The following is a 12,827-nucleotide window of genomic DNA, read 5'->3' as shown; positions in this document are numbered from 1 at the left end:
GTGACCAAGGACTCCAGTGCCCCAGGCTGGAATCGAACCATCGTCCTCTGAATGAAACTGCCAAAAATGTGCGGAATATTATGTTTAAATTATATTCAATATAATTTTTTATTAAAACCTTCGATCGCCAAAGACGTCAACTGACGCGGGCTACAACCCAATATCAACCTTAGTGCATTGCAACAAGGTTCACGTTGACGCGCCGCGCAAGATAGACTTTGCGTTCAAAGCAGGGACCCGTCCACCCCTTCCCAGAAAACCCTTTAAATGGCTTAGTCGTCTATCGATTAGTCCCAACGAGTGGCTTTCCCTTTGAATTGCTTACCCATTCATTTGACTTAGCTCTAGGAAGGGGTTTCCCTTTCAGAGATACCGCAATATGAAAGGGTATCCCTTTCCTAATTCAAAAAATTATGACACCTGTGCTGTCAACGCACTAGACACCCAGACCTTCACTTTAAACGGAAATAAGCAATATTTGATTCATTTTTACTAATAGAAAGTTGAAAATAGCATAAGCGTTATAATTTATAGTCCATACCCCTTAAAGAGTTCAGCGCTTAGGAACGGGTATCAGCTAACCCGTATTATGAAGCGCTTACAAACCTAAATTAAAGGGTTTTAGTTAGCAACAGCTTTGGTAAGCAAACCCTTACGAAATACCCCTTCCAAAATCCTCGAACGGGATACTGGACCGGTCCCTGGTTTAAAGAGTTAAATAAAAATTAATGCAGATTGTATAATTGGTTGATAAAGAAATGTCTGTGGCTATTAATTTTTGAATAAGATCCCACATAGCATGTACTTAAATCTATAAAATTAAATAATACTTAATTACAGAGGGAAGATCTTTACATTAGGTTTCTATACAATAGCTAATATCTTTTATAACAATATTATGACACTGGTAATTTTTGAGATTCTTTTTTTTTATAATTTACATCAATATTTTTTGTGATGATATTCAAATATAAATGCCTATTATAAAACAGATAATTGACTAAGCGTGGTAATGCTTATTCCTGTTACTACAAAATGCCGCAAAACATTTCACCCAAAAACCTACAAGGGGTCTGTATTGTTTCCCATAAAGTTTTAAGTCATAATGTATTGTTTGTCCGCATTTTCGTTAGCCATAATTTGTTTTTTTCTCAGAAACGCGTAACGTTTCATGATTGCCATAAAACAAACCTAACCTAACCTATCGATAGGATATCCTTACGAAAATCCTGAGAAGTTAACGGTTTCAGAATTATGACTAATAATAATGTGACAATCAATACATTATGACTTTCAATAATTATGTCAAACAAAGGGATCCGACTTACAAGCCATCAAAGAAATGAGTTAACTTTTATTAAATTTTCTTTGAGAAAAGCACCATACATCGACCGCAACAAATACATTGTCTGCCGAGCGTGAAATTAACGGTCGAGCTCAAGCGAGGACATTTAGAAACACGAGTGATCAGTACTGTGTTTAATTTTTTTTTTAATATTAAGGTAATAATTGAATGTCATCGACGAAAGAAAAATAACAATTCATTAAAAAGTAAAACCATAAAATGTAAAATGCATATAAAAACTTCCGCCATCGCCATCTTACCGGGCATAGGCTTTGGCCTGTTGTGACGTCATCACTCGAAACGATGCCGCCATACCTTTGGCCTTTGATCTATTAGATGGCGCCATTTTTTGATATTTAACAAATTTGACACATATCTGTGAAAGAATAAGCATCAAAGTCAAATGGCGTTCTAAAAGCTTTAAACATGTGTCGAAAGATGGCAGTAAATTTACTGTGACTAAAAAGTTTTCTTTGACAATCCACCTCTATTTCAAATTCTCTTTATCCATACGGACTATGGAAATGAAAATCACTAGAACTGGACTTGTTGTCGTTGCTGCAGCTGAGTTCAAGTCTCACCCAAAACAGTAAATTTATTTCCAAGCTATTAGCAAAATTAATTTCACTATCTGTCCATAAAAAAACATATTTACATAGTTTTTTTTAATCTATTTTATTATCATTATTTACCATTTTGATTTTTAGCCAAAAAATAGAATAATAGCCTAAAATGAACAAGATATGTCATGATTTTTACAATGTTATAACTAGGAAGGGAAGCCTCTCAGGCGTTACTTTGTACTATTTCTAAACACGATTTTTTTGATAATATTTCGAGTCAGTCATCAGTCCCCTAGTGTAAATTTATTCGATGGCGTAACGTGACGTACGCGTTTGCGTTAAGTCTCATTTTGTATGGGATTTTGAGTTTCCAAAACGTCCCGCTTGGCGCGCGGTTTCTAAATCCCTAAATGGGACTTAACGTAAACGCGTACGTTTCGAAATCGAATAAATTTACACTAGGGGCTCGGATAAATTTAACTACAAGTTGAAGTTTACGCTGTCAAAGTCGCAAGCCTAACATCCCATTTACACGGTTCAATAAATTGCACGCGATTTTTTTACATTGCGTATTTGATCAAATATTGTATGCAGCCGTCTAAATGGGGGTTAAAACTATGGGTCATTCTACTTTTTACTGCAGGTTTTTACGGTTTTAAAGATTCCTGAAATTTTAATATTAGTAATGCGGTTTAACATACACTAGGTACTTAAAAATGATAAGCACAGAATAGGCTTCAATATTTAACCCTTGAATTTTTTATATTTTTAGAATTTATAGCCTGGAGTGTGCAAACACAACTATGTTACCGTCCCCACTCATACTCATACTCTTTTTTTGAAAAAAAAATAATAATATTATAGGTCAAATTGACTAAGTCCCACAGTAAGCCCAATAAGGCTTGTGTTGAGGCTACTTAGACAACGATATATATAAATTGTATATTGGTAAAATATACAATTTTACATGTCAGCAATAAAATACTCAGTTGAAATTAAATTAAATTAAAAATTTTTTACTTGATCTACATTCGATTAAAATAAAAGGATACAAATACAAATAAATAAAAATGACAAGTTAAAATTATTAAGTTATCTCTTTTACTTATAATGACAACTTTGTTACTGATAGAATAATATATAAAAATAGATATAGTCACGTCTGAAAATATCGATACGAAAAATGTGCCAAAAATATTTATACACTACCTTAACCCTTTACCAGGCTGACAGTTCAAAAATGACAATCGAATGTCGGTCTTGCTCATCGAAAATAGAACACATGTTTGAAGAGCCGCATGTGGGAAATATATATCCCTTAGCCTGGTAAAGGGTTAATATATGGGCAATAAAGTCTTGTATACATATTTTTGGCGCGTTTTTCGTATCGATATTTTCAGACGTGACCGTACAATATGTTTTACTTTGGTTATAAGGTATCCTTAGTGCGGCATTAAAATGTGCTTTATATTGATATACAATTATTTTGTTTACATAATTTATAAATATAAAAGTCAAATACCTTCTTCCGGGGACAGAAAAAACCTGCAGTAAAAAGTAGAACGACCCTACTGATGATCAAATTTATTTTGGCGAGTTTTACATAATTTTTACTTATTTCAATACAAAATATGCTTGCCATTATAATTTACCATTGCTGGTTACCATGGCAACACACTAATAATATTAGACTAATACCAGTCGAGAAATGGGCCCCTCTCAAGTTGTATTGGTCACCATGGCAACACACTAATAATATTAGACTAATACCGTTCGAGAAATGGGCCCCTCTCAAGTCGCATGGGTTACCATGGCAACACACTAATAATATTAGACTAATACCGTTCCAGAAATGGGCCCCTCTCAAGTTGTATTGGTTACCACGGCGACACACTGATAATATTAGACTAATACGGTTCCAGAAATGGGCCCCTCTCAAGTCGTATTGGTTACCACGGCGACACACTGATAATATTAGACTAATACGGTTCCAGAAATGGGCCCCTCTCAAGTCGTATTGGTTACCACGGCGACACACTGATAATATTAGACTAATACGGTTCCAGAAATGGGCCCCTCTCAAGTCGTATTGGTTACCACGGCGACACACTGATAATATTAGACTAATACGGTTCCAGAAATGGGCCCCTCTCAAGTCGTATTGGTTACCACGGCGACACACTAATAATATTAGACTAATACCGGTCGAGAAATGGGCCCCTCTCAAGTCGCATGGGTTACCATGGCGACACACTAATAATATTAGAGTAATACCGTTCGAGAAATGGGCCCCCAATTATATTGGTATTTATTAGTGTGTAATAATCTGTAAAGCGTTCGTTGACTCGGTGTGGACGTATCATAACAACGTACACACAACACTCGTAACTGTCCATTAGTGGACCTTATGCCTTTTGTAATAAGGCCCACCGATGGACAGTCGACAGTGTGGACGATACTATAATGTTACCAGGTAAACATCGTAAATTTTAGTGTAATTTTCTAATGTTACAACCAATAAACTTATAAAATGGGAGAATTTTAAGCGCAGTTTTTTAAAGATGTTGACTTACATCATTTTGTCGTTTTCTGGATGGTTTCTAGATAAATTTTTTTTGGCCTCTAGTTTTGTTCTACAAGATGTGAACTAACGTGAACACTAACGTGTTTATAAGCATTTAGTTTGCAAACGGTGGTCGAACATGGTAGTATGTATTACGTTTACAGATATAAGTAGGTAACGATATGTTCAGAGGTCGGTCTCGGAGGCCTGCGTGTCCAGCCAGTGCCGCTCGCGTCTGCGGCGGCTGCGGGTCGAGTCGCTCTGAAACAAACATATATTAATACTAGTTTGAGTGACTGCTACATTTTTTACTATAGGACATTATTACACAAATTGACTAATTCCCACAGTAAGCTCAATAAGGCTTGTGTTGAGGGTACTTAGACAACGATATATATAATATATAAATATTTATAAATACTTAAATACATAGAAAACACCCATGACTCAGGAACAAATATCCATGCTCATCACAGAAATACATGCCCTTACCAGGATTTGAACCCGGGACCATCAGCTTCGTAGGCAGGGTCACTACCCACTAGGCCAAACCGGTCGTCAAAACATAATGAAAGGCATTAAAATACGAGTGTGGGTTTTAGAAACGAACGAAGTGAGTTTCTTAAAAGGACCACACGAGTGTTTTAATGCCTAATTATGTACAGTTACATACACTATTTTATCTACACATATATTATAAACTTTATATGATTTATTCACCAACCCAAATTACAACCAACATTGGGGCATCGTTGCTCTCTTGGCGGAACTCGCGGATAATAAATAAATATTTATAAGTATATAGAAAACACCCATGTCTCAGGAACTATTAAAGTTCCGGAGACATGGGTTAAAAGGCACAACTATTCTGCTATTTAGTACCATTTATTCACTCATTCAATATAATTGTGCAATATAAGCTGTATTTACCTACTCTTTTTACCTAAGATCGACTAATTTTTTGCCTAACCCTTATACCTAAGAAAAACTGTAAAAAAGTAATGAAATAAAATGCATTTGTATTTGGTATGTGTATTTGTGGTGAATTTTTCACTTTATATGTGTCAAGTTAGTGTGTGAAGCGACTTTATTTGAAAGCAAGTCTTCGTTTCATTACTTTGATTTATATTTATACATTGTAATTACCTTATGTTGCGCATGCTCCTTATGGTCATAGTCGTTGTGGTCGTTGTGGGTGTATTCCTTGTGGTCCTTATGGTGTTTGTACTCGTGATCGTTGTAGAGCTCGCCGTCGCGTCGGGCGCCAGCGGCGCGCGCCGCCGCGCGGGCCTCGCGCGCCGCCAGGAGCTCCTGCGCGGAGGTAACCGTGGTACATACCCGGGTACGTTACTTAAACTACGTCCACAAGAGAGGTATGGGCATTGTGAATGTCATCTCGCTATGTGTGGTAGGGCACAGCGCAGCGGATGACATTCCAGATCTAGAGCAGAGCCCAACTGGGGAAGTAGCTCCCTTACAGAAAACCGCGGCCAAATAACACTAGACCCTACTCGTAGTGTTGTGTTCCTGCCGGTGAGTAAGGTTGCCAGAGCTCAACGAGGGTGCGGAGTGTTACATAAGCTACGGAGACTGCTTACCATCAGGTCGCCGTATGCTAGTTTGCCACCGAGGTAGTATAAAAAAAATCATCATTATTGACGACTATACCGTCTACGATGTACGGTCGAGTCGGAAAATATCGATACAGACTTGCCAAAAATATGTACATACTACCCTAATATATGGACCATAAGGTCGTGTATACATAATTTTGACAATTCGATCGTGTCGATGTTTTCAAACGTGACTGTACCACTACACAGAAAATATAAAAGCGCTCGTATACTTTCGACATTTTAACACATCTAAGGGCACGGCAGTGCCCCCGCCAAGTCGATCAAAGAAGCGGCACGGCCGTACCATCGTTTTCTCGAAGCAGTTCAGGCCATTTACTACCCCTCTATAAATTCATTGCGAATAAAACTAGAAGCTTCAATTTTCAGTAAATAAGCAGGTATTTTATAAACACAGTATATTTAAAATTTAATAATAATAATAAAGAAATGAATAAAGAGAATAATAATAATAAAATGCTTAAAAAATAATAATAATAATAATAATTTTTAATTTAATTCAATTTTATTTAATAAATAATAATAATAAATATTATATGACATTATTACACAAATTGACTAAGTCCCACAGTAAGCTCAATAAGGTTTGTGTTAAGGGTACTTAGACAACGATATATATAATATATAAATATTTATAAATACTTAAATACATAGAAAACACCCATGACTCAGGAACAAATATCCATGCTCATCACACGAATAAATGCCCTTACCAGGATTTGAACCCGGGACCATCGGCTTCGTAGGCAGGGTCACTACCCACTAGGCCAAACTGGTCGTCAATTTGAACCAGTAATTTAGGAATAATAACTAGTCATCACATTATAGCACATAAGACTAGATGAAATACCGCGGGATAAGTGTGATTGTAAATAATTATTTATTTTTTGACATTTAGATTTTATTCTGGACCCGGGTACGTCCTTAAACTACGTCCAAAAGAGAGGTATGGGCACTGTGAATGTCATCTCGCTTTGTGTGGTAGGGCACAGCACAGCAGATGTCATTCCAGATCTAGAGCAGAGCCCAACTGGGGAAGTACCTCCACCTTACAGAAAACAGCAGCCAAATAACACTTGACCCTACTCATAGTGTTGTGTTCATGCTGGTGAGTAAGGTTGCCAGAGCTCAACGAGGGGGGTGGGGTTAGGGTCGGCAACGCGCATGTAGCTCCTCTGGAGTTGCAGGTGTACATAGGCTACGGAGACTGCTTACCATCAGGCAGGCCGTATGCTTGTTTGCCACCGACGTAGTATAAAAAAAAAAATTCTAGAAAGTTTCTAGACTAGTATTTTTATACTTTCGTGTTTGACGATCCTTTTGTGAAATTCTTATTATTAAGTTTGCCATATCTATAAGAATTCAATGTTTTTTTGAGAACAACTGCATCAATAAATTGCTCTGATATTTAGATTAAGATGCTATTTGTAAAATTTGACGATTTAAAAGTGCTTGTTGCTAGGCCTATTTGAATAAAGAATATATTGACTTTGATTAGTCAAAGTTTCTTATTTTGTCACTCACTTACTGACCGATCATCAAAACTCTTAGGCACTTCTAGCAGACATAGAAACTCCGAATTTAGAATACATGCCAAGTCAAATGCACAATGTACTATTTGATGTTGAAGTGTACCTGCATCATGACGGCCGCTTCCATCTCCGCCATGCTGGCGCTGCCAGCGGACTTTGGTAACTCATCTTCTTCTATATCTGGAAACAAAATATAATTGTATTAACTTATTTCGGCTTTTGCGCAAAAACCGGTTGTAAAGTATGGGATTATAAATCAGCTGTCACATAAGCGTTTACCGTGGTAAGAGAACAGCGCGGGCGCTTGTCCGGCGTTCCGCAGCGTGACGGTGTCGCTCTTAAGCAGAGTCGTGTGCCCTTGCTAGTTGTAAAGTATGGAACTCTATGTCAACTGTCACACTAGCGTTTACCGTGGTAAGAGAACAGCGCGGGCGCTTGTCCGGCGTTACGCAGCGTGACGGTGTCGCTCTTATGCAGAGTCGTGTGCCCTTGCTAGTTGTAAAGTATGGAACTCTATGTCAACTGTCACACTAGCGTTTACCGTGGTAAGAGAACAGCGCGGGCGCTTGTCCGGCGTTCCGCAGCGTTACGGTGTCGCTCTTGAGTCGAGCCGCGTTCGCTTGCTAGTTGTAAAGTATGGAGCTCCATGTCAACTGTCACACTAGCGTTTACCGTGGTAAGAGAACAGCGCGGGCGCTTGTCCGGCGTTCCGCAGCGTGACGGTGTTGCTCTTGAGTCGAGTCGCGTTCGCTTGCTAATTGTAAAGTATGGAGCTCTATGTCAACTGTCACACTAGCGTTTACCGTGGTAAGAGAGCGGGCGCTTGTCCGGCGTTTCGCAGCGTGACGGTGTCGCTCTTGAGTCGAGCCGCGTTCGCTTGCTAGTTCTAAAGTATGGAGCTCCATGTCAACTGTCACACTAGCGTTTACCGTGGTAAGAGAACAGCGCGGGCGCTTGTCCGGCGTTCCGCAGCGTGACGGTGTCGCTCTTGAGTCGAGCCGCGTTCGCTTGCTAGTTGTAAAGTATGGAGCTCCATGTCAACTGTCACACTAGCGTTTACCGTGGTAAGAGAACAGCGCGGGCGCTTGTCCAGCGTTCCGCAGCGTGACGATGTTGCTCTTGAGTCGAGTTGCGTTCGCTTGCTAATTGTAAAGTATGGAGCTCTATGTCAACTGTCACACTAGCGTTTACCGTGGTAAGAGAGCGGGCGCTTGTCCGGCGTTCCGCAGCGTGACGGTGTCGCTCTTGAGTCGAGCCGCGTTCGCTTGCTAGTTGTAAAGTATGGAGCTCCATGTCAACAGTCACACTACCGTTTACCGTGGTAAGAGAACAGCGCGGGCGCTTGTCCGGCGTTCCGCAGCGTGACGGTGTCGCTCTTGAGTCGAGCCGCGTTCGCTTGCTAGTTGTAAAGTATGGAGCTCCATGTCAACTGTCACACTAGCGTTTACCGTGGTAAGAGAACAGCGCGGGCGCTTGTCCGGCGTTCCGCAGCGTGACGGTGTCGCTCTTGAGTCGAGCCGCGTTCGCTTGCTAGTTGTAAAGTATGGAGCTCCATGTCAACTGTCACACTAGCGTTTACCGTGGTAAGAGAACAGCGCGGGCGCTTGTCCGGCGTTCCGCAGCGTGACGGTGCTGCTCTTGAGTCGAGTCGCGTTCGCTTGCTAATTGTAAAGTATGGAGCTCTATGTCAACTGTCACACTAGCGTTTACCGTGGTAAGAGAGCGGGCGCTTGTCCGGCGTTCCGCAGCGTGACGGTGTCGCTCTTGAGTCGAGCCGCGTTCGCTTGCTAGTTGTAAAGTATGGAGCTCCATGTCAACAGTCACACTAGCGTTTACCGTGATAAGAGAACAGCGCGGGCGCTTGTCCGGCGTTCCGCAGCGTGACGGTGTCGCTCTTGAGTCGCGCCGCGTGCGCTTGCTAGTTGTAAAGTATGGAGCTCCATGTCAACTGTCACACTAGCGTTTACCGTGGTAAGAGACCAGCGCGGGCGCTTGTCCGGCGTTCCGCAGCGTGACGGTGTCGCTCTTGAGTCGCGCCGCGTGCGCTTGCTAATTGTAAAGTATGGAGCTCTATGTCAACTGTCACACTAGCGTTTACCGTGGTAAGAGAGCGGGCGCTTGTCCGGCGTTCCGCAGCGTGACGGTGCTGCTCTTGAGTCGAGTCGCGTTCGCTTGCTAATTGTAAAGTATGGAGCTCTATGTCAACTGTCACACTAGCGTTTACCGTGGTAAGAGAGCGGGCGCTTGTCCGGCGTTCCGCAGCGTGACGGTGTCGCTCTTGAGTCGAGCCGCGTTCGCTTGCTAGTTGTAAAGTATGGAGCTCCATGTCAACAGTCACACTAGCGTTTACCGTGATAAGAGAACAGCGCGGGCGCTTGTCCGGCGGTCCGCAGCGTGACGGTGTCGCTCTTAAGTCGAGTCGCGTTCGCTTGCTAGTTGTAAAGTATGGAGTTCTATGTCAACTGTCACACTAGCGTTTACCGTGGTAAGAGAACAGCGCGGACGCTTGTCCGGCGTTCCGCAGCGTGACGGTGTCGCTCTTGAGTCGAGTCGCGTTCGCTTGCTAGTTGTAAAGTATGGAGCTCTATGTCAACTGTCACACTAGCGTTTACCGTGGTAAGAGAACAGCGCGGGCGCTTGTCCGGCGTTCCGCAGCGTGACGGTGTCGCTCTCGAGTCGAGTCGCGTTCGCTTGCTAGTTGTAAAGTATGGAGCTCTATGTCAACTGTCACACTAGCGTTTACCGTGGTAAGAGAACAGCGCGGGCGCTTGTCCGGCGTTCCGCAGCGTGACGGTGTCGCTCTTGAGTCGCGCCGCGTGCGCTCGGAGACGAGTCTCGCATTCTTCCGTCCACTCGCTGTCCGTGTGCGCTCTGTAATGATGTTTCATACGTTATAAAATATGAATAATACAATACTTTTAGACATGTGTTACTTGAATGTTCATGTATACAGAGTGTAACAAAAATAGTCGGAATTCATTTAATAGTATAATATCTGGGAGACACACATGAAAACTCAAAAATGCGCGTTTTCCCATAGATAAGACTAGCTAGATTGATTTTTTTTGCATCATTTCAGGTGCGATGAGTGAAGATGACATGTAAAGGAATTTCATACATCCCACACCTAGGCCTGTAAGCAGTGCCGGATTAACCATTAAGCAAAATAAGCACTTGCTTAGGGCACCACGTCTAGGGGGGCACCAAAATCGTTGGCAAAAAAACGAGTAGTTTGTACATGAACCTTTGTGCGTCGTGTATAGGGCACGTATTAAGCGCGTCTCCAACGCAGGCCTTTGCCCCTACGAGGAAGCCCATTCCATCAGGCTTGCAATATGCTGATTTTTTCCTCATACTTTACCCATTGGTTCGTGGTTGATTTTTGATTTCCAGCATTCTGCAAATCTGTCAGCCTTTGGGCCAAAGGGCCTTACACTCAACGTAGAGCTCAGTTCTAGAAACCTACTTGTCTTCAACCCTACGTGGAGCTTGTTCTTCAGCCTTCTCGGAGTGTCGAATTTAATAGTAGATCTACACTTTTGTCTTAATTCACAATAATGTCGTGTCCGAATTTCGCTCTCTTGCAACTCGGCCTTCGGCTTCGCACCGAAGTCTTAACAGATTTTCGAGGATCGGAATTTGTCACTCATGCTGCCCGAGCTCTTGCACACCAGATTGGTTTGCGACGTATTGCACACGGCCAAGCTGCAGAGCCGCGATCGTGCGACCTAATTACCAAAGTTTTATTATAAAAAGACTGATGACGGAATCAAAGGCTAAAGTGCAGGTTCGGGGCCCCAGAAAGGTCGAAAACCAAAAGTATACGGTTTTATTTTAACCAAAGGTTTCCTTTAGCAGAATTAATCTTTGTTTTCCTAAGATGTAATTAAAAAGTGATGCCACCCAGATTTTTGATTCAGGTTTATTTCAGCTTCGGCGAAGTCGGTCAGTCGGAGGTCAATAACTGTTTAAGTTTAGGTTCTAAGTTACGTTTGGTATCATTCTCGACAAAATCTAAAATGTACATCATACCAAATTTCATTCAAATAGATGCAGCGGTTATTGATTCCCCACATAAACTTCCACCCTCCTTTACACATCCTTAGCGATGATTTTTAGATTAAAACTATCCTGTCCTTTCTTGAGACTAAACTAATTATCTCTATACCAAATTTCAACTAAATTGGTTAAGCGGTTGAAGCGTGAAGAGGAATATTAAAAAAAATGAAAATTTTACATGTTTCCACTTCGGAATGGTGTCAATGTGATACCATACACGTAAATGAGTTCGGCATTCCCGATTTATACGAAAACGATAACAAACATAGCTAGTAAGCTTAACTGATGTAGATATCAAGATAAAGTTGAGAGCCCACCCCCTCCTCTAAAAATGTACACTACAAAACTTGGTGGCTCCACTTCTTAACTAAATCAACCTTTGGGTCCTAACTCCTAGGGGCCAATCCTGCCAAGGGAATCTTCGGTTCGAAACGCCTATTTCATCGGCTGCAATTAACTCTAATCAAGTGCCCTTTTGAGCGAGGCCAAATGCCGAGCAGCAGGAGAGCCATGATCACATTGGTTCGATTTCGTTAGGTCTTATTCATACTCGGCTTTTTACTTTATGCAAAAGTCACATAAATTTGGCCATGTGTCCAAATCCAGGCTTTCGTTTCTCGCGGCTGGGCATTATGCCTTGTTTACAATTTGCCATTGGTTTTTTTATAGCGCGCCGCCATCAGTCTCTCCGGGCATCTAACCTTATGAGGACCTCAGCCTTCGACCTCATTCACACAATTTCTCAATTCCAAGTTCTGCTTTCTTGCAGCGTGACCTTTGGCCTCATACGTAAAAGCGCCGATCGGACCGCGCTTTCAGCCTTATGAAGAGCTCAGCTTTCGACTTAGTTTTTTAAGGCCATAGATTCTTGCCAGAGCTCGGCCCTGCTGAAGCTCGACCTTTGGCCTCACATGAATGCGCTTCTCAGAAAAGCTCTCTTTTCAACCCTGTGTGGAGTTCGACCTTAGTCCTCGCTTACACTGGGTATTTTTCCAGTCACAAAACCCAGCTCTCTCGCAATTCCGCCTTTAGGTCTTGCTCGGAAGCGCCAAGTGGGCACTCTGGATCTTCAACCTTATGAGTATGGCCGTTGGATTCGTTTTTTGACTATTGCCACCATTGATTCAATTC

At 41.7% G+C, this 12,827-nt stretch overlaps 1 protein-coding gene across 1 annotated transcript in view; it reads right to left on the bottom strand.

Moving 5' to 3' along the window:
• Positions 1-2,001: 2,001 nt before the first annotated feature.
• Positions 2,002-12,827, bottom strand: part of LOC133532622 (colorectal mutant cancer protein) — a 50,458-nt gene continuing 39,632 nt past the window's right edge. Inside the window, exons 12-15 of the mRNA XM_061871374.1 lie at positions 10,381-10,508; positions 7,741-7,817; positions 5,618-5,782; positions 2,002-4,732 (exon numbers count right to left, since the gene is read on the bottom strand). Of these exons, the coding sequence (XP_061727358.1) occupies positions 4,658-4,732; positions 5,618-5,782; positions 7,741-7,817; positions 10,381-10,508 (445 nt within the window). The 3' untranslated portion in view covers positions 2,002-4,657. The remainder of the gene's footprint in view (positions 4,733-5,617; positions 5,783-7,740; positions 7,818-10,380; positions 10,509-12,827) is intronic.

The sequence above is a fragment of the Cydia pomonella genome, chromosome 27, assembly GCF_033807575.1.
Source record: "Cydia pomonella isolate Wapato2018A chromosome 27, ilCydPomo1, whole genome shotgun sequence".
In the NCBI taxonomy this organism is placed as follows: domain Eukaryota; kingdom Metazoa; phylum Arthropoda; class Insecta; order Lepidoptera; family Tortricidae; genus Cydia; species Cydia pomonella.
This window is presented reverse-complemented; position numbering and strand designations above follow the sequence as displayed.